General features: G+C 47.7%; 1 protein-coding gene across 3 annotated transcripts; it reads right to left on the bottom strand.

The window, feature by feature from the left end:
• Positions 1 to 412: 412 nt before the first annotated feature.
• On the bottom strand, positions 413 to 21,264 carry LOC102945926 (angiotensin II receptor associated protein). Of its 3 annotated transcripts, XM_037881161.2 has the most exons (7): positions 21,050 to 21,130; positions 16,797 to 16,988; positions 14,650 to 14,684; positions 7,202 to 7,307; positions 4,339 to 4,537; positions 4,066 to 4,104; positions 413 to 1,363 (listed from the first exon to the last, which is right to left on the bottom strand). In XM_037881161.2, the coding sequence occupies exons 2-7, from the start codon at positions 16,818 to 16,820 to the stop codon at positions 1,254 to 1,256; spliced, it is 513 nt and encodes a 170-aa protein (XP_037737089.1). In that variant the 5' UTR covers positions 16,821 to 16,988; positions 21,050 to 21,130; the 3' UTR covers positions 413 to 1,253. The 3 variants fall into 3 exon arrangements, with proteins under 3 accessions (XP_037737089.1, XP_027682481.2, XP_007053758.3); XM_027826680.3 differs by lacking the exon at positions 16,797 to 16,988 and having other exon boundaries at positions 21,050 to 21,264; XM_007053696.4 differs by lacking the exons at positions 4,066 to 4,104; positions 16,797 to 16,988 and having other exon boundaries at positions 21,050 to 21,176.
• Between the last annotated feature and the right edge of the window lie 1,330 nt (positions 21,265 to 22,594).

The raw sequence follows: 22,594 nt of genomic DNA on the forward strand, positions 1-22,594 counted from the left end.
GAGCTCCTGCCTTCCAGGAACGTTGTGATTTGTTTGTAAGCCGCAGCGATTTGCCCACAAAAGGCACTAGAAAAAATGTGACATCTGATGATTAATAATAAATAGAATACAAGAGATGGTTAGAGGATTTGCAGTATCTTTTTAAAATGGGATACCCACATGAGACAGACCTTTATTTGTGTGGCAGTCCCAGAAAGACACATCATACCCTCCACCCTGATTAACTACAATGCAAACTTCCCCACAAGGGCCTGTGCTGGACTTGAACCAGAAACCTAGTGGAAATAAAAGCCTGTTTTTCTCTTTTTATCACTCTCCCATGCCACTGGGCTTAATTCTAACTCATCAGGAATTTCCCACATTACAGATGAGGCAGTGGGGCGAGTGGTGTAATTTTTAACACAGAATTCTGTCAGTGCTAAGGTGCTCCTTTTATTTTAGAAAAAAAAATTAAGTTCTATTTAGATGCCAAGTGAAGGCAAAAAGTGTGTTTTAAGGCACAACATATTTACAACGCACAAGTAACAGTCATTGCACAGGGTCCTTGTGGACTTGAAACCTGCATACAAACAACAAATGAAAACCCACGGCTAGACAGAGGGAGCATAAGAACTCCTTGGGCCCGCAGACCCACCTTCTCTCAGCCCAGCTGTGTGCAATTACTCTCAGCTAGCCTGGGCAGTTACCAGCATGAACACAACTTTATGAGCATCCACCACACCTCACTGAAACTGGAGAGTTTCTGTGAACACCAGCAGTAATCACTTGTGAGCTTTATCCATATGACCAAGGTCCCCCCCACTGGCTCAGTAGACTGCTGCCCAGTCAGATGGACATTTAAAAGAGCCTTTTAAGCTAGCTTCTTCATGAACATCTTGGGTAGCGGGGTGTATCACTGATGCAGGAGCTGCAGAGCGTTGGATCTGGGAGACTACAGGGAAGGTTCTTGCAATTACTCAGACAATAGTGACATTGTGGGGCAGGGCGTGGTAGGGTTAGACAGACCTATGGTTCTTAAACTGACATCTCCAGGACATTCTGAACTCACTGCAGGACCCAGTCCACCTAAACACCTTCAGGAAGGGATGGATGCTCAAAGGGAGGAGAGTAAAATTAGATCCTCTCCTGCTTGCTCATTTTAGAGCCTACTCCAATTGGGGGGGGGGGGGAAACAGGGAGGGGTAGTTTTTAATTTCTTGTTGGGTGGGGGACATCAGTGAGATCCTGCTCTCTGTTTCTGGCAAGGGGGAGCCTCAGAAGGGATGTGGGGCTGGCTTGCTGTCCAGATCAGGGTACGGGCAAGGCGCATCTTGCTGATCAATCGACTGGTATGAGCTGCGTTCCCGGCCCACGCTGAGGAAACCTGCATGGGGAGGAATAGATGATGCTTTCAGACAATGCCAGCTCAGGAAGTCAAATAAACGTAGTTCAGCATTGCATCACATTCATTGCACCCTTGTTCTCCTTGCACCTAAGGGATTTTGTGACACGTGCTACTTGTAATTATGCTCATTCAAACAAAAGCACTCTTCCTTCTGAGTACAATTAGCACTGGGGGCAGGCAGGACTCCCTCACCCAACCTCCTTGCTTAGCAATGCACCATTTGCCAGTTGCATTACGAGTTCTTCTGAAGCAGAAATGGGCACTGGCCAGGTGCAGGATATCAGAAGGGACAGACCAGCGTGCGGCTGCAGTATGGCTAATTCTAGACCCCTCACTGTTGCCATTAGCTCTGTATAACAAACACTGATGCCCCAAGGTCCTCTACAGTTACAACTGCATGTCAGGTGTTTTAATAATGGTGTAGTACAATCATGCTATAAGTGCGGCCCCAGTCCAACTACATTTCTCATGAAGAAAGGGCCTAACACTTATGCAGAGAGACAGTTCCTAGAAGGAGTATGGGACCAGGAACAAGCTGGAGAAGGGTTGGTCCAAGGCTTCCAAAGCAAAATAATTTTAATAGGTGGACGTGATGAGTCCTAGATCCTCACTCAGAACAACAAGCCAGGGCTGCTTTTCGTTCCCTGAGAGGTACTGCTCTTGCAGCCATGAGGCTGAGTCGAATAGCCAGACCCACAATTACTGTTTGTTTCAGCCTGTTTGAACAGTTTCCTGTGGGAGCCAGGGGAGACTAAATCCACGCTGCAATACATGAATACCTGGGGCACAATGTCTGGCTGGTGGAAATCAGTGAAGAGCTGAATGCATGATTCACCATCAGTCTCTCTTCCTAATAAGCCCACCTCATATCTCTGAGTTACAAAGCAAAGTGTATCACACTCAGGCACTGTCTTTTAATACAACCGTGCCCTGATTATGTTACAAACATGGTTTGCTGTGTTAAGCATCTTACAGAGCCTTGATGCAGTCCCGTTGCAACGAGAGAAAGAGAGAAGCTTTTTGTCTATCTAGGCTGATCAACTATCATGAGACAGAAAATTATTTAAATCAATGCTAGCCACCGACACGTGTGACAACTCCTACTGAAAGCAGGCAGGGGGCTGGGGGAGCTGCCAAGCAACAGACGGCTATTCTGCATAGAACGAAACCGACTATGAAGTGACCAGGAAAATACATAAGTGGAACAAAGTGGGATAGTTGCACTGCGGTGGGACAGACCTAGTGGTATGAAGGTGCCACTAGGAAAAGCTAAAAGGAAGGGGCGTTTGGTGAATGCGCTAACCTCACATCAGTGACTCGCACCTTGTACCGAAAGGCTGCAGTGAAGCCAGTTTGGGCTAGCGCAGGAAACTAGTGCTACCGGTTTTATTGAGTTCGGTCTAGTGACGGAGATGCCTAGGGCTAGAGACGAGATCCACGTCCCGGGCTCACCGTTGGGCTGGAAGGGATAGCCCCGAAAACAGAGAGGTGAAGGGAACAGCACTCATTGCTCAATGACACCTACTCTTCCTGCCGCAAGCAAGTAGATGGTTACGTCTGGGTTACAAGCACAACAAGCAGCTGATGGATGTGGCTTGTGCCAAGGTGCCTGGCAAGACTGTGCTGAGAACCCTCGGGGGCTGGGATCTCTGCATTCTGCTGGCAGTTTCATTAACAGCGTGGCAGGAGAGAGACTGGCAGGCATCAAAGCTGTTCCCCATTACACTAGGTGGGATGAGACTGGCATCCTGCAGCTGGCATCCCCAGGTGCCCAAGCTGATCCCATCTTCTGGATACTACAGCGCTCCCTTGCATGGGAGGCCTTACCCTCTGCAGGAGCCCAGAAGCAGCAAAGCAAGGACCTTCTAATACATCTCCACTTTCCTAGCAGCCAGGCAGTTCAGAGCCAGGAGCGGTGGAGTGGTGCATTAGCCCAAGCTGGTCTCCGAAGAGACGAGGGTGGAAAGCCGCTGTTCAGGAGGTTTTTTAGGAGGCAAAAAGCAGGCTCCAAAGTGCATGGTACCTTCTGCAGGAATGGGGAGGAAGGCAGCAGCAAGGCTAATGACTGGCACAGTCCAACAGGGCCAGAATTTGCTTTGCAGCCTCTGCTTGCAGGACCCTCTGCCAAGGACGCCCCAAAAGAGAAGCTCAGTGGGGATTTGCAAGCCAGCTAGTTCAGACTCAGGGCTTGCCCTGTACACACTGCAGAAGGTCATTTCACAGCAGGTAACACGCTCTTGTCTCAGCGGAGGTCACTGAGGAATTGTCAGCTAGACACATTTCACCTACCCAGGACATTGGAGACATCAGCTATTCCTCAGAACTGCCCCCCCTCCCAGTGAGGAACATATTAGCCCCATGTTTCAGAAGGGGAAACTGAGGCACAGATTAAAATGATTTGCCCAAGGTGTCACAGCAAGGCTGGGATGAGAAGCCAGACTTTCATATCCATGCTCAGTTGACCCCATATCCTGCCCCCGTTCTCTCAACATGCTTTCATTTCTCCCTTCTCCTCCCTCCTTCTGCCCCAGTCACAGCCAGCGGGAACAGAACTAGTCGGTGAGGAAGAAAGACACAAAGGCTTCCAGCCCGGCCATGGAACACACACAGCTAAGGGAGAGGGAAGAGGAGTCAGGCAGCTCAGTTACGCCGGACAAGGGGGATATCACTGGAGTCAATACCGTCACAGGTAAAGCGACTGTCGGACGAGGACTCCAGGTCTGCAAGGGAAAAGAGGGAGAACATAAAAAAATCCACAAAGCACGAGACCAAGTGGGAGCACAAGAAGGGGGCAAGGGGAGAACACAGACTGGGCAAGAGAGAGACCCGCCAGAACAGACAGAATCCAGCTGTGCGTATCCCAGACCGAGAGCAGGCGTGAAGGATCCAGAAGACAGAATAAGCCCAGACTGACAACAGGAAAGGGCAGACGACATGGACGCGTGGCCTCCTACCTAGGTTGACGACGTACTCTCCCCCACGCTCCCGGTACATCTGATAGACAAAGAGACATGACAAGGGTTTGAGGAGGAGGCTGAAGATGGCCATGCCTGCATCGAAGCGCTGCAGGTCAGTCAGAGAGCTATCCCGGGGATAGAAGAGGCTGATGTTAATGATGTCCAGGAGGATCGTGATCAACAAGCCAGTCAGGAACTGGAAATCAAACACAAGGACATTGATTGGAAATCTGATTCACCACCAAGAGCCAAACAGCCCAAACCAATGGAAATCAGAGTCTCAGGATGTAACGCGTCTCCATCCTTGACGACCTGCATTCATGTGCCACCGGCTTTACTTTACCTTACCTCACCTCCAGGCCAGCCTGAAATTGTAACCATGGTGGCGTCTAGCATATGGAATCCACACCCCCTTGACAGGTGTCTCACCCCCTTCCTGCTCATCTCTTAACACCTTACACTTTTCCCTGTAAAAGATGGATTTTCCTAAGAGGATGACTCGGTCTCATATTTACAATTATCTCTCCTCACCTGTCAGGGACCTTTTTTCCCCTCTCATTTGTATTTTCCAGGGTAAGAGAGAGATTTATTTTTAAAATACATTCAGCACTTTGAGCTTAGGAGGGAGCAGATCAGTATCTTCAGTGGGACTCTTTGCCAAGTCAGGCTAGGTCCAAAAACCGTTGGTATGAAATGAGGTTTGACATGTCTGAGGTGGACAGAAATTTCATATTTGTACTGCAGTAGCAGTTCCAATGAGGGACTCAGGTGGTATCGGATTTAAAAGAATACCGTATGTGAGGATTTCAATATTCCTCTGAAGTGGTTGTGGCCCTAACAGTAGCTTTGTGCGAGCACGAGAGGCAAAGTGAAACTGAGTCGCTTCTCTGCACTGTCCACGCTGAGTGAAATGCCGAGAGCAAGCATGTAGCATTAATGGTCTATCCTAGTGCTTTTATACTGCCACCCCTCACTGTGGTATCCAGGTCCAAGCACAGAGAGTACATTACATTCGTTTAATTTTCAGATTCAATATTCTGTGTTAATAAAATAAAAAACGTTTGTCGCTTAACAGATTAAGTTAACCAGCTACTGGCTCTTGGCAGGCGTTCTGTACCATAGAGTCTAAGGCCAGATCATCTAGTCCAGGGGTGGCTGGAAGTTAATATGTGGCTCCTTGTATAGGCACCGACTCCAGGGCTGGAGCTACAGGTGCCAACTTTCCAATGTGCTACAGGGTGCTCACTGCTCAACCCCTGGCTCTGCCCCAGGTTCAGACCCCACTCCCCTCCTTCCCCCAAGGCCCCTGCCCCTTCCCCTGAGTCTGCCGTGCCCTTGCTCCTCCTCCTGCGCCCCGCCCCACAAGCCTCCTGCACACCACAAAACAGCTGATCGCGGCCGCAGGAGGCGCAGGGATGGAGGGTTAGGTGCTGATAAGCGGTGCTGCTGGAGGGTGGGGCGGGGGAGCTGACTGGGGGCTGCTGATGTGTTACTGTGGCTCTTTGGCAATGCACATTGGTAAATTCTGGCTCCTCCTCAGGCTCAGGTTGGCCACCCCTGATCTAGTCTGACCTCTGACATAACACAGGTCATAGAACTTACCCAAAATCATTCTTGTTTGAACTAGATTCTATCTTTTAGAAAAACATCCAGTCTTGATTTAAAAATGGTCTCTATGGAGAACTGGTAAATTGTTCCAATGGTTAACTCCCCTCACTGTTATAATGTATGCCTTATTTCCAGTCTAAAATTTGTCTAGCTTCTACTTCCAGCCATAGGATCTTGTTAGATCTTTGTCAGAGAGACCAAAGAGCCCATTATCAAATATGTATTCCCTATGTAGGTACTTATAAATGTATCAAGTCATCTCTTAATTTTCCCTCATTAAACCGTTCCTCGAGTCTATCACCATAAGGCAGGTTTTCTAATCCTTTAAGCATTCTCCTGGCTCTTCTCTGAGCCCTCTCCAATTTATTAGTCCTTCTTGAACTGTGGACATCAGACTTATACACATACTTAACTTTACTGCTGTAATTCATCCCATAGACTTCAATAAGATCACTCACAATGCCTAAAGATCAGTATGTGTGTAAGTTTTTCCAGGATTAGGGCCTAGTTAATTCAAAAAGTTAGCAGTACTTTCCCTGTCCTACACCTGCCTAAGTCCCCCTGCCAATTTTTGTGGCTTCACAATCAAATTTCCTAATTTTAAAAAAATATTTCTTTCCCTTATCATCATTTGAAAGGCCTGCACAAATGGGAGGGAACAACAGGACTAACTGCATATCAAGGGGAAACACTGAAACTGACCAGACAAGATGCTGTCAAATACACAAGACTTAAAAAGGAGAAAACATTCTCTCCACCATGTTTTAGTTATAGTCATCTTCGGTCTTACTTCTACCAGCAGTAGGCAAAAAGTTGAAAGACTGTTTTTTTAATTAGAACGTGTCCCTTTCAAAGAGGCAGTCCCATTTATTTCTACGAACAAGCTGAACACTTGTGGTTTGTTTTAAAGCCGTGGTGGTGGTGGTGGCATCATCGTCTTTTTTTCTCACGAGTTTAACACGATGCAAGGTTAAGGGGTTCAGCTAGGAGTGCTCAGCAGCCCGCAGATCCCACTGGAAACAATGGGTACTGAACACTTTTGACCTTCAGTTAGGTGCCTGAATGAGAGCTGAGCTATTCTGAAAATCTGGCTGCTTGAGAGTCGGAAGTGCCCTTTTCAATTCCGAGCACAGCTGAAAAGTGGACTAGACTCTCAGGAATTTTTGCTATCCTCTCCTTAAAAGCAGCGACGTCTTCCCCACAACACCCTCTTACAGAGCCTGTTCAGGAAGGTGCCTGCCCCCAGACTTACCATGATTATTGCATCGATGGACTCTCGCTGAGCAATTGCCCACGCCCCCACTGCCAGGACGGTGAAGTTTCCCCATGCGTAGGATGGCGGAAGCCCCAAGCATCCCCTGGCAAACAAGGCACAAAAAAAACATCAGAACATGTCTGACGTGACTAGTGAGAGTTTAACCACTGGAACTCAACCCCCTTAGATCTGTGCATTGCAAGATTTCGATACGGAATGCTCGATCTGTTCCAGCAATATGCCGGGTTTTCCCCTGCGCGTCAGACTCCGGGGTTATCCTAATAACTGACTCCAGCAATACGAAAAGATTATTTCCCCACCCCTAGAATTCTATATATATAGGAATTATAGGCTGTCTGGATCAATCATGAGTAAGAGCCAAGAATTACTACTGCAAGATCTCTCCATTTGCTACTATAGGATCTCTGTATCAACACCCGCAAGAAGCCGATGATTCCCCTGCAGTCTCAGTTAACCTTTCCCAGAGTTATATCTATCATCCCAACATCAGCTACGAGGCCAATTAAGCTCAAGCATTTACTACAGCACACACATGCAATTCACACAATCAAATCCCCTACACAGGATTAGGATTTTAAACAAAACGTAAGTTTCTTTAGGGTCTCTTGACGTTTGTTCAGAACATTGTTCCCAGCTGGCCTCCATTGCAGCTACATATTTACCTCCACCCTGTTATGGATATTTATTTACATCTAAAAATCTAATCACATATGCATGCTTGGCAGAATTCATTTTTTTAATAATTTCAACAGCTAAATATCAATGTTTATTTTTAAGTTTTTTTATTTTTTATCCATTTAAATTTCCACAGTCGCAGGAAATTATGGAGGGAGTCAGACTAATTATTAAATGACAGTAGAAGTTGAGATTCAAAAAGTTAAAACGTATTGATACCAGTCAGCTCTGTGTTCTTGGGGAACCAGGGCACAGTATCTAGCCTGTCTGACTCATGAAAGACACACAACAGTCTCTGCTTGAACCAAAACCGATCAGAGAAAAGACTTGCAGAGAGCAGTGAAGGGCATTGGGAGACACACCTAGACCCCTCCTGACAAGGGTGACAAGATTAAGGCATCGCCATTAGTATACAGAATGGAGAACAGAGGCCACTCCCCTAGCCTCATCTGCATGAAAGATGGGACAGGGAGACATCTCCATTAGCATACAGAATGGACAACAGAGAACCGCACTGAACTCTGGGACTAGAAAAGCAGGGAAGCACTGCATCATGGGGGATCTCTGCTCCAGATGTTAATGAACCTACGCCTGCACACATCCAGCTCAACAGTTATCAGACCAATTCTAGTAATGAATCCTTGATTGATATCCAAAATACTGAAGCAGCCTAATTGCATTGTGAGTTTCCTGCAAGGAACACCACCCATAGCCAAGAGTGATCAGCTCCTATTGTCTAGCCTAAAGAAAACCCTTGAGTCATCAGTTTACCCCATAAACAAATCTAGTGTTCTCCCTTGAACCATTGTTGTTTCTCTACAAAAACCCCAACCTATGTTAATGTAAGTGTTCTGATGCATGGACCCAAACTCTGTATCAATTCCACTGGGACTCCATCTCCTGACTGATCGTGCTGGGGGCTCTGCCTGTCTCCAGCACTCGGGACCCTGAGCTACCACCATCACCTGGGAACCCCGACCAGTTCAAGCCTCATGGAGTGGCTGAGATCCCTTCCTCTCTCTCTCTCTGTTCTCTTTTCTACCTCAGGTATTAACCTTTAATAATGTAACTTATGTTTGTTTAGCCCTCCTTGTGTAGTTATCACTATTATCCAGTAAATAACTTTATGGTTAAGCTGGTTGCTTCTCTCTCTCTCTGAACTTTATTCTTGTGTTTTCAGCTTCCCCATTTACTCTGCAGCAACGCTTCTTTTACCTAAGCTAAAGATCCCTGTAGCATCCCAAATTCTGTGGGGTTTGCTCACCAAGTGGGTTACTACCAGTACAATTGTAATGTGAAAGTGGGGACAGGGACGTGCTGAACCTGTGGCATATAAAGGTGGCAGTTGAAAGTGCTGCTTGACCCAGCCCGTTGAGTCCAGGGACATATAAGGGGGTCCGCTTGAGTTTGCTGATTGACCCGGTCCACTCAGACTTGCTCTGTTAGCGGGGGGGTGTTCATCTGATTCTGGGCTGGAGGAACCCAGCCCTGGGGAACCTAGGTCCTGCAGGATAGCTCCATTGGAAGGGGACTTGCAGAAGGGAGAAGTAGAGCTCCTATGAACACACAAGTGACACAAGCAGTACATTAATAGAATTACAGAACCCTCCCCCACCCAAGAGTAACCCTAATAAACGAGCATACCCCAAAGTAATGGGCACATCTGGTAACAGTATAACTGTTAAAACACAAATTGTCAAAATTTTAGCCTTAAATCAAACTCTAAAGTCCTCAAGCAGCCTTTTTCATACTTTGCCTATGTGTACATTTCTATTTTCGATAGAAATAATTGTTCCTTAATTTGTGTGTGTACGGTGAAATCAACGTTTGACGTTTACTGATAAAAATTTAACGCTTCCAAGCTTACACAAGAATAAAAGTTACAGACAACAGTCAGGCTAATGCTCTGATTCAGGATGAAGTCAGTTGAGACTTCAAGCCTCATGGGGCAGAGACCATCTCTTGCAAGGTGTGGGTACTGTGCCTACTGCAATGGGGCCTGGACCTTGTTTGGTACTGTCACAGTTTCAGAGTAACTGCACCTGTATCCCCACCTCCATAGTCCACTCCAGGACTGCCTAGTCATGTCTCCAGCCATCACCTGCCTCTGGACAGAGAGCCTTGTCCCATTCCCTTCTGACAAGGGGATTTTAAGGCTGCACAGCTCCCTGCCTTACACTGTGATATCCTCAGCAAGCCAGATTGCCTAACAGCCAGCCCCTAAGCATGGCTCCCTCCCCAAGGGCTATGAACAGTGTGTTGCCAGCACTTACACATTATCACACAGCTCTTTCAGACAAGCACATTTATTCTTAGGGTAAAAGCATCATAGAGAAAACATAATGGAAACAATCAACAGATTTAAACACATGCACTAAACATACCAGGAGTTATCAATCAGACTAATGGTGTCCTAGAGGAGGCCAATGTCTTTCCAGCCCTTCCACAAGGGTTGGGGGTCCCACCATGGACAGAAGGTTCTGTCCATTTGCTGGATCAGAAGGAAAGCCCCAAGTTAGTTTTAACTTAGCCTTTTTATGCCAAAAGTCCTTTCTTTGACCATTGGTCTCTGAAAAATCCAGTTTGGCCCAGCATATACAAGCCTCCCTCAGGGTGGTACCACTCTGGAGTGGCTTACAAACTAAGCGATTCACCTTAATCGCCCCCCCCCACACTGCTTTTGGTTCCTGGAGGAGTGCTGGTAACCCTCGCCCCTGGAATCGCATATGGTCTCTGGCCCATATAAATAGGCTTGAAAAGGTTCGATTTGTATTGGTAAATGTTTATAAACATCTATTTCACTATACACACATGCGCGCGCGCACGCACCCCCCCCCCCCCAAAAAATATTTCCATCGATGATAATCAAAATGTACAGACAGGCAAAGTAAGAAACATGCTGCTTGAGAACTTCCTCGAGTTTGATTTAAGGATATCGACTTTGTATAGTTTGACATGCGACATTGACAGCTTGTGGTTTAACAGTTATCAAGCTTTAGCTTTTTGAATCGCAACGTCTATCATCATTAAATAATTATTACTGGACTCCCTTCATTGTCTGACGTCCCCCATAATTTCCCACAACTGTGGGCATTTACACTGATAAAAATCTAAAAAAAAAATGCTTCTAATAAAAAAAATTGACATTGCCCATTGAAATGAGCAAAAGATAAAAATTGAATTCTGCCAAGCCTATACATAAGCCATTCATAAATGTAATACAATAGGCCCCACAGAAACTCTCTGTCACAGGGACCTTTAAGCACTGCTGCAGTGTAAATCAAATAATTGACAGCTTCTTACGTTCATTATGCACCTGGAATGCTGAAGGATTCCAAAGTGCTTTAACAGCCCCACTCTCTCTCTCTCTCCCTCGACCTATACAGATAGTGTGATCTTCACCCGTCACTGAAATGCAGCCACCCCCGTGGTGAAATATGACAGCTGTTTAGCAGCCCACAACAGCGTGGAGGCAGTTTAGAATGAGAAATGAAGGATATTGCAGTCAATTAAAGCTACAGGGGTCACAGACAAGATGCACTGCAAAACTTAGCTTTTTCCAGCAAGCCTCTTCCTAAGAAACTGGCTGGTGGAACTGGCCCCAGCGATCTTGGTTTGATTCTTCTTGAGTAGCATCTTAAATCTGAAAGGTGGGAGACTGGCAGGGAGTTCTGTTCAGCCATCTGGAGCAATCTTCTGCTACTTCATACTGATATAATTCATATCCAGATACTATGACACACAATGCCTCAGAGATGTATTAATACACGTGCAAGGGAATTCAGGCAGGACACCTTAGTTAATCTTGCTTGGGCTAACCATGGCAAGAGATTTTTAATGACCATCTGTGGTCAAGAAAGGATGATTCAACAGTGAGAGACCAGCCTGGGAGACCTGGGTTCAAGTCCCTGCTCTGCCATGGACTCCCAGTGGTGATCTTGGGCAAGTCATTAGCCTCTTGGTGCCTCAGTTCCCCACCCGTGAAATGAGGGCTAATAGCACTGCCCTACCTCACACGGGGGTTATAAAGACTGAGGTATTCAGACACTACAGTGATGAGGGCCTATAACGGGGTATACTGGCCCCTTTCAGAGGAGAGGGGGCCAGAAGACCCTGTTCCAAGAAGCTGGAATGAGCAAAGGCTCAGGAAAAACCCTGGTAATAGAAGAGAGAAAGCACTCCCAGGGAATTAGGAGTTTGATGGGAGGAAAAGAAACAGTGTCTTGGGGTTTAAGGGCCTGGGATCAGGAGCCCTGTAGGGTAGGATGGGTCAGGACACCCCTCTCTTCCAGCCAATAGGAGGAGCTTCCTTGAGGCAGGTAGTATATAATCAGCCTTCTTCCTCAGCACAGGGGAAATGCTGGCAAGAGAAGGAAGCCACCACCAGAAGGCTACACTCCAGGGAGAGTCAGCAGTGAGCTGGCTGTGGCAAGGGACGAGCTCTGTGTGGACGGCAGAAGAGCCAGAGCTAAGTGCGAACTGTTGGATTGTGGTGATGGGCTCGACTGGTGGAACCGTTGGGGGTCATTAACGCAGCCCCAAGTGGAGGGCGGCAGGACTTATAAGAAAGGCTGTGGAGAGGCTGTGAGTGGCTCTAAGAGGGAGAGAAGAGTGGAGGGAGGCCGGCGCAGAGGGAACTCCGGGCACAAGGGACTGCTCAGTCGGTGGCAGCCCTCCTGCGAGGCCATGTAAGTAGGTAGGAGATAGACAGAAAGCCGTGGGCCTGATTTCCAAGTCGTTCTCTCGAAGCCAACAGAACAAAACCGATTTACACCAGCCGAGTGTTAAGTTCCGTGCGATTGGTCATTTTTACCTTGCATCTGAAAGACAGCACCCCAAGCAGCAAGGTCCCCCCAGCACCACGCTGGAGCACTAGCCAGGACTGACACAGAGAGAAGAGTCATCAGTGAGTCATTCGGAGACACATTTCCTTGGCTGTTGCCCTATGCTGCCACCCAAACAGGACCCAGCTCCACTTGTGAAAAGGGTTGTGGGGCAAGGCCATGATTTAAGAGCGAAGCCACCCCAGGTCCATACCAATGCCACTATGCTGTGCTTATATTACAGCCAGGCAGAGAACAATGCTGTGCGGAGAGTGCTTCCCCCCACACCAAAACAGCTGTGTGACGTTACTGACATGAACTGTGACCATAGAGATCATTGTTGCAACCAAGGTCTTATAGCTGCACCAAAACATGTACAAAGGAGGTCAAGTAAGGTGTCTATAGAAAGGTTGTAATTTGCTGGTCATGATTATGCTGTCTGTATGTGTGTATCATTCTTGTATTTGAAGTTATGAATATTGGCTACGTACTTGTATCTCAACGTGTTTGATTCTAAGTAGCCTCAGTGAAGCATTTGGTCAGCTTCTTGAGAAAGGACTATTCTCAGTAAGTGCCCAATCAAGAAACACTTAACTGACAATGGACTTTGGAAGACGTCAATCCAAATCTGAGCTTTCCTGGGAACGTTCAAACTAGCATGTAAACAATGGCTTCGGCCAGCAAAAAGCTGAATCATTCATGAACATGTAACTTGCCCAGGTGGCTACAAACTCCATCTTGTTGCTGTGATTTTGCACAGAAGAACAAAGGGGTTTCCGCCCACAAGAAAGAGAATATAAATGGCCCTGGAAGCCTCTCAATTTTGTCTTCAGCTGCCTCAAGAGATGGTCTCTCCACCTCAAAGAGGTGCCTGAAAGAAAGTAGAACAAAGGACAGCAACTACGGGGGTGAGAGTGATTTCTGGACCCAGGCCATAACCTACAACATTGGTCGGAAAAGGATTGGGCCCAGACTAGGAAGGAGTCCAGTCTGTGAAAGAAGCCTATTGGAACATCTCTAAGGGTGAGATTTCATCTGTAATCAGTTTCTAAATGTATTAGGCTTAGACTTGCATGTTTTGCTTTATTTTACTTGGTGACTTACTTTGTTCTGTCTGTTATTACTTGGAACCACTTAAATCCTACTTGTTATACTTAATAAAATCATGTTTGTTTATTAACCCAGAGTAAGTAATTAATACCTGGGGGAGCGAACAGCTGGACATGTCTCTCTATCATTGTTATAGAGGGCAGACAATTTATGAGTTTACCCTGTATAAACTTTATACAGAGTAAAATGGATGTATTCAGGGTTTAGCCCTGGTCTACACTGGGGGATGTGGGGGGGGAATCGATCTAAGTTACACAACTTCAGCTACGTGAATAATGTAGCTGAAGTCAATGTACTTAGATCGACTTACCGTGGTGTCTTCACTGCGGTGAGTCGACTGCTGCCGCTCCCCCATCGACTCCACCTGTGCCTCTTGCGGCGGTGGAGTACAGGAGTGGACGGGAGAGCGCTCAGGGGTCGATTTATCACGTTTAGACTAGACGCGATGGATCGATCGCCGATCCGGTGGGTAGTGAAGACATACCCTTAGGCTCCCAGAAAGACTGAATACTGGGTGCTGGGAAAGTCCCTGTTAACTGAGAAACTCCTGGGCTAAGTGAATCTTAATTTCTGTGAGCTGCAGGGGAGCGTGGCCCAACCTCTTGGTCAGTGCTGGAGCAGACTGGTGCGTCTAGCTCAGCAAGACGGAAGTGGAGGGAAGCCTTTTCTGGCACAGGGGTTTGTTCTCAGTGGGATCCCAGCACATCTAGTGACAGTCTTGAGGGAGTTTCTTTGACCCAACCCGTCACAAGCCGACTCTCGGTTCTATTGAACCCCCTCTTCTCACCACGTCCGAGTAGCGTACAAATGACTCACCATGTCGTGAGCAGCCAGTGCACCAGAACGATTGCCTGCAGGAGAGCAGAGAGAAGACAGGTCAGCAAGTCTGAGAAACGGTGGAGAACTGGAGTGAAATGGTACTTTCTGGCTTCAAAGGGCAAGGAAAGCAAAGAGCGCCAGCCAGGCCGTAGAAATAAACCAGTTCAAAGAGCTGGTTTGCAACTGCAGAATGGACACAGCCATTCCCCTTGGCCTCTGCTGCTGGGCTTTTTCCAGTCTGGTCGCAGTTTGTTACTGTTCTTACCTCTTTGAGCAGGTTATCCAGGGCCTGGTTAGGATTTTTAAATGGGTTATTGATTTTTGGAACCAGAAAACAGTTTGAACAGAAAGCCTGGCAATCTGATCGACACTTGATTAGCACATTTAAAACGCCACTGAATAGGTGTTCCAGCCCGGGGGCCCCAGCTCCCACTGCAAGGCCATTTTGTATCAGCTCTAAGCAGAAGTCCCTGCCTGCTGGAGCAGAGGGTTTAATACTTTTTCTCCCTTCCCCTCCTGCCATTCTGTTCAGAGACGTAGCTCAGCCCCAGCGAAGCCTTGCCAGGTCCAAAGACAGCAACCGTGACATTCAGCCTTCCCAGATGCCTGCTAAAAAAATCCAGGGCCAATCCTGCAAGGTGCTGAATTCCCTCCACTCTCACTGAAGTCAATGGAAATGGAAGGTGCTCAGTAACTTACACAATCAGGTCCCAACTCCTTGCATGGCAATGACATTCCAAGCAGTGTCACAATACAAATATTTACATGAATGGCTCTTACCATTGTGTTTAATTAGGCAAATGAGAAATGCTAGGAGCTTACAACAAAGCAAATGCTTGTGCTGCTCATTCTCTTACTGGTGATCTGAGATTTTCTGTAACCAAGGAGACACTCATTCTCCATGCATTGCAGGATATTTTCTTGCCATTTGTGTTTAATTTGATTTACAGCTGGGCAAGGTGCACAGAGCCTCCACTGTGAACTTCCACCAGCTGCTTTGAAACAAACAGAGCTTCACTCTTTCTGAACTAACAGCAGGATGAGAAAGGACACACTGAACCTGCTGAGTCCAAACAATTTGGGCTCCGTTACCGCTCCCTAAGACACGTTTGGCCTGCAGATAAACACAGGCCGTAGGTTCCATTGGTACAAGGTATGGGTGGGAATCTCTCTAAAACACGACAAGCCTCAATGTAGAACCACAGGGGAAAAAAATCGAAGATGCAATCAATTAGCTCCTACTGACTGCAACACTTGTTTCCAGATCTCATTTCAGAGTTTTCAATCACCAAAGGTATCGTAAGAGAGAGGTGCTTAATGAAAATTACATCGACCCCAACACGCTTCATCATTTAGGGCCACATGGCAATACCTTTACTTACGCAAGCAATCGGCCTATTGAAATCACTGGGACTTCTCAGTGGGTCTCTATCTAGCCCTTACATTCCACATGCATTACACTCAAATTTAGGAACAGTTTTGGCATGTCTAGATATTGTAGGGATTGGGCGCAGAACTGTTCTGATCTCATTGCATTTACTGATCCATCTAATATGTAACGCATACACTAAAGTGTCATTCTTTGTTCACGGGGGCACCTAGAGGCCTCAAGGCTCGGCTTCGTGCTAGACACCATATAAACACAATAAAGGAACTTCCCTTCCTCAGAAAACAATCTAAGAGACAGGATGGAAAAAGGAAGTCGTAGCATTACCACCTTACAAACGGAAGTACAGAGAGGTGAGGTGAGGTGACTTGCCCATGGTCACAGAGATAGGCTGTGACAGAGCTGGAAACTGAACCCAGGGTCATTATTTATCTGTATTACTGTAGCACCTAAGAGCCCCAGGACGCCCTAGTGCTAGGGGCTGTGCAAACACAGGACACACTGACAGCTCTGAGATGCTATTGGTCTCTCCTGGATCTCAGCACAGTGCCTTGGTCATAAGACCTTTCCTCCACTCTCTCGTTTAATGCAAAGACTGTTGCTTTTAAAAATGTGAATAAAGCTGCAACACAAACAAGCAAAAACCAGGAAATTCAAAATGAAAAGTGGCCCCTCATCCTTAACTTACCCCGTTCTGCCTAGATATCACAGTGCGCACGACTTAAGATGCAATATTGTTCCTGTATAGATGCAGTACCTTGGCATAGCTGGGACTAAGCATTAATGCTGGGTAGGCTGGATTTTGTCACAACACCAAAAGCCATTTAAACAGGTTTTTAATGTTGATTTTTATTTCAGTTGTTCACGAAAGGCTACAAAATGCTGCTTCTCCCCCATTTCACCCTGCAGACCAAACGGAAGCTGCTAATCAGTAAAACACAGGATGTGCCTGTATAAAAAGGAGAAATGCAAATAGGATTTACTCAAGAGACTATCACAATATCAGAGCAGCTCTTAATTATGTAGAATTTAATTGCACGTTACATACTCACTAGACCCCCTAACACCTCACCATTTAACATAATTAGGTAGCTCCCCCCGCCCCCGAAGCTGTCTGTTCCAATATTGCCGTTATTAAATTAGGAGGCATGCTTAATCACACAGAGGAGGGAGGGAGGGTGGGTCAGAACCTTGCTATGCCAGGACTGACCGTTTTAAGGGACTGGCAACGCGATATGGGGCCTTTTCCTTCCTGGTTACTAGGCTTGGCTGGTAGTGACAAGATATCCTTCTCTGACAGCTGTGAGGTTAGTTGGTGGTCTCAGTACAGTACAGAGCAGCATCTTAAATCAGTATGGTGTCAGGAATACCTGTCTAATGGTATCTTCGCCTATACCAGATTACACAAGTCACTTTGCAGGCCGGCTCTTACAGTGGGATGTGGGAAGGATTAATTCCCTTCTTTTTGCTCAAAGATTTAATCCCTGATGGCTGAAATGTCTTCCTCTAATGAAACAAACTCCATTATTAAGCCTCCGTCTAGAAGTGACAGAGACGTTAAAGGTGGAAAGGTTTTTGGATGAGCCCCTGTACCCACGCTTCCTTTTTAAAGGCTTCCAGGCTGAACGGAAGGATGATCGCTTGGAAACTCAGGAGATCTGGGGTCAATCCCTAGCTCTGCCACCGATTCCCTGTGTGTGACCTTGAGCAAGTCACTCTATCAGGTCCCAACATGTGAAGTGGGGATAATATTTCCTTCCTCCCTCCCTCCCTCGGTCTATCTTCTCTATTTAGATGGTAAGCTCTTTGGGGCAGGGATTTCTCTAATTATATATTTGTTCGGCTCCTGCCACAATAAGAGCTTTAGGCGTTACTCTAATATGATAAGGATCCACAACACAACAGGCAGGTTCAACAGCGACAACAGGGGTGAAGAGATGACAGGGAACTAGTCATCCTCCCACCGGAGTCTTAATGGGATACACTAGAAAGGCAGCACCGGGGGAAGCTCCTGCACCACATACTCTAAAGATAAACAGATATCAGTTTGTATTTCTGTCTTGCTGCTCGTTTTCACAAGTCACTCAGGGGTGCTGGAACAATCTGTATAGTGTGGATGCTAAGAGCCATTGAACCAGACTGTAAACCCTATATACAATGGAAACCACTTCAAGCCAGGGGGTGCTGCAGAACCCCCCGCACCTCTAATTCCAGCACCTATGAAGTCACTTAAGAAAAAAAAGCCACCAAGATAATTCCCAGGGCCCTTGCTTCCCAAGGAGGCCGAGCGGAGCCAAACTTTAAAGAGACAAATTTAATTCAAAACAGCTTTCCCCCCTGTCCATTGTACAACCAATACTTAGTCCATGTTTTGTTTACTATCTTAATTAGATGTCCTTGTTTCTCACTATTATGCTTTGTGTTTATGGTGCTCAGACAACAAAGTTAAGATGACTTTAAAAACATGGACTAGAGCAAGATCTTTCAAGTGTTCCCCAGCACCAGAAATTCTCATAATAGCCCTGACTATCCAGAGTAAAAGTCATCCAGAATTCACTGTTCTAAAAACGCCAGAATGTGCAAGCCACATGACCAGCACTTGAAAACACCATTTCCTTACTTGTCTCTAGCAAGTGAAAAAAGCTTTCCTTGGAAAGGGAAGTGGGAAGCCACGAATCTGTAAAATCTAAACTTCCGTTTTAACATGCCACATAAAAGCGTCTAGAGTTTATGGTTGTGAACTCAGCCTTCGGGATGCAAACTTAACCAGAGGTGTTTTCCCAAGTCTGCACACTGACGGCTCCAGTGCTCGTTCCCCTAACTTCCTCAAGCTTCAGCCAAGTAAAATTAACAAGACTGTGGTTAATTTCACAGCTATTCCTAACCCCTGGGAGAGCAACAAAAATGACAAGATCCATATCAATTTCATTCCTGCTACAGGTTGGGCAAAGCTGAAAGCAGCTGAGGAAGAGCCTGAAGATATTAATGCAGAACAGGATACCAAAAAAAAAATGGAAGTTAGGGAAAGATAAACTAGACCTCAACACCACTTAACAGCCAGGGAGCTCTGAGGAGAAAGGCATTGCTCTCTTACAGTGGTGAAAATGTGCGGAAAGTCTCAGATTTATCAGACAGCCAAGTCAAACACCAGTTCAAAGAGTCCCTGAGCAGAGTCCAAGGACTCACCCCCCGCAGAGGAATTCTAGCTTCCTCCCCTTTCCTGGCAGCTGGGGTTTCTCCAAGGAGGACAGGCTTCTCACCAAGGTGTTGACTCTGATCCATACTGGGAGGGGCCTCTCATCGGCATCTGTCTCTGGCCACTAGCTATCCAGTAAAGGTTTCAAGCCCTACAAATTAGAAACTATGCCCTACAATTTAAAAATACATAGCCGTTTTCAGCTGTACAAAGCCAGAATAGAATCATAGGACTGGAAGGGACCTCGAGAGGTCATCTAGTCCAGTCCCCTGCACTCAAGGCAGGACTAAGTATTATTTGGCTCACTTCCTAAAACGCTCTGCCCAACAGCAGCCAAGCCTATTCTGAACCTGAAAACTTGTGCAGAATTTTATCCTGGATCAAGTGTTGGCCGCTAAAAAACACAGTTAATTAGCCAATTGTCGCTGCTGCAGTCTTCTTGCCCCCAGAACTTGCCCTGTAGTTAAAGGGAGCTTTGGGTAGGTCAGAAATGCATGACAGGGTTAACAACAAACTGGGTTAATGTTGCAAGAAGGAAACTTAGTTATAAATACTCCCTCCTTTCTTGAAGGAAACGTTGTGCCAAACATCAGAAAACATGCACAAGACCCTGTCCTGGGTGGCACAAATACATGACAGGAATGTAACAGAGTTTAAGGAACTTCTTTGCACTCTCCCCAAAACCAGTTGGCACATGCCAGCTCTGTGAGGGCAGAGTCCTAGTCCAGTTTCTCATCCCAGCACCCCATCTGGCCTCCAAGCTTCTAGTTGGCACAAGTCAAATTAGAAGCACCATCGGTTGGAGCGATGGGAGATTCTTGCAGAGGTTTGAAGACAAAAACAGACTGAGCGAGACAGCAGGTCTCCAGCACCCATCCCCCAAGATTGCGGCTCCCTCCTGAGCCACAGAAAAATTTGCTCCTCTGAGGGGAGAATGAGTCACTATCTTCGATAAAACCAACATCCAGCGTCAGCGAGAGAGTGACAAGTCACACTGCACTGTGCGAATGCAGCTCTCTCCAGAGTGCACAGCCGGGGCATCTGTATCCCGTGCAGCCTACAGCAGAGGGGGGATTATGATCCTTGCTTGGGCAAATGCTTGGTCAACAGCAAGAGTCATGGGACCTTCACGGGGAGATTGTCAAAACAAAAGCCACCCTCCGGTCTGAAGTGTCCTCATCTATGGGGTTAGAGAGTAGCCTCCCTGGGGGCATAGCTACACTGCACCCAAGCCAGGGTTTGAGCTTCCACACTGCCCTGGAAACCTGGGCTTAAGGCTGCTGGCCCCAGGGGTCTCACAGCCACGCTAACACAGCCCTGCTGGCTTGGGTCTTCAGCTTGAGCTATGTCTACATTTTAAAAAATGACAGACTTTGGATCCAAGTTACAGAGCGACCCAGGCTCTGACCCACCTCCCTAGCAGCGTCCTTAGGAGCAGGGGTCCTGAGTGCTTGGGGCCCGGAGTCAGACTGATCTGTGTGTGGACAGAAAGGGGGCGGTGTGTGTGTGTGGGGGGGGGGGGGGGCTCAGGGCTGTGCACCAGGACTGCAAAGGTCAGGTGGGATTAGCCCTTTCCCCCGCTCAGAGGGTGCGCTGTGCCCCTAGGACAGCCCCGCTGTCTGCCCCGTCGTTCGCGTGGGCTCAGGAGCAGGGGGAGGGTTACGCTAACCGGCTGCCGGGTGCTCGGCGCTGCACGGAGACCCCCTGCACACGCCTCGAGGGAGGGGGCCTCAAGCTCCGCAGCCTCCCGGGGGATCCAGCGCCACCCCCACGGGTCGCTGAGCCGCAGCCTCTGCGTCCCCCCGCCCCGGTACCTTGAGGTTCACAGCGGGCACCTCCATGTTTCCAAACTTTCCGCAGCCCCGCCCTGCACCCGTGACTGTGCTGGAAGCGCCTCACGTGGGCCCAGCTGGGCGGGGGCGGGGCGCTGCTTGGCTGGCTCTGCCCCCGGGGGGGAGCCCTGCGCCCTCCTGTGACTGCCGCTGGGGCGGCCGGGGGCTCCCCGCCGGGGATGCACAGAGCCGCCCCCGCCCGAGATCGGTCATCCCACCCCTAAAGAGGGAGAATGAAACCCCCTCCCCGCGAGGAAAGGGACCCCGGCCAGGGGGGAGCCGGGAACGTGGGGCAATGACCCAGGGCCTCCAGGTGGACAGAGAGTGGGACTGGCCGGGGGGCTGGGGCTGGACAGAGGCAGTGCTGGGGCTGGACAGTGGAGCTGGGGGTTTCTGAGTAATAGGGAGTGTGGGTGCCGGTTGCCCCCGAGACTGTGGTAAGGGAGGATGCCATGGCCCGGCTGGCCACCTGCCCCGTATTCCAAGGTGACCTTTGGGATCCAGGCAGGTAGCGCACACCCACCCACTGACATGGCGTTTTGTGCACAGCCCCCTTCGCATGGCTGCGCCCGTCTCTCCTGGCTTGCAAATCAAACGTGACAGTGAAAGATTTTTGCAGGTGCAAACACTATTGTTTAAAAGTCAGCGTGCAAAAAACATCCTGTCTGAGGCCAGACCCTTTTGGAAGCTCTTGGTGTGCATATTCCTAAAGGACCAGGGCCTTTCAAATGTCACTGCACATCCCTCCATTGCTGCCTGACTTCTTAGGGCCCCAGCCAAAAGGGTGATAAATCCTTCTCCTGACCTAGAGAAACACCCGATGAAGTGAGCTGTAGCTCACGAAAGCTTATGCTCAAATAAATTTGTTAGTCTCTAAGGTGCCACAAGTCCTCCTTTTCTTTTTGTGAATACAGACTAAGACTGCTGCTACTCTGAAACCTCTTCTCGGTGGCTAGCCTCCTTTAGGACTCAAGGACATTGATTCTTGCTGGCTCTCTCTGCTTTAAAATGTCCCCGCTGCTCCAGCTGTACCCCTAGTACAAGCTGAGGGTTTGCAAACATTGGCTCAGTCAGTTGGTTTATTAAAACCAGTATATATAGCAGCAATATAACTAACCCAAGACTGTACAAACTGTAAACTGAGCCACCTGATATCACTAATCTTACTGGCTGAAAAAGAAGAAAAGCAAGTCCTCTGAATAGGATTCAAATCCTCTGAAAAGCAAGTTCCCAGAAGAGGAGTTTACCCTACAAGGAATTCCTACCCAGTGAGAGGTTTCAGAGTATGCATCCGATGAAGTGAGCTGTAGCTCACGAAAGCTTATGCTCAAATAAATTGGTTAGTCTCTAAGGTGCCACAAGTCCTCCTTTTCTTTTTACCCAGTGAGAGAGTAAATTCTCCTGCTCTATGAGCCTGATCCAAAGCGCATTGGCTTTCATGACAAAAGATACCCACTGACTTTACTTGGGCTTTGGATCAATCCCTCTGTGTATGTGGAGAGGCAAGTAGGAAGAGACTCAGGTGGT

This window comes from Chelonia mydas, chromosome 18 (assembly GCF_015237465.2).
Source record: "Chelonia mydas isolate rCheMyd1 chromosome 18, rCheMyd1.pri.v2, whole genome shotgun sequence".
Taxonomy (NCBI): domain Eukaryota; kingdom Metazoa; phylum Chordata; order Testudines; family Cheloniidae; genus Chelonia; species Chelonia mydas.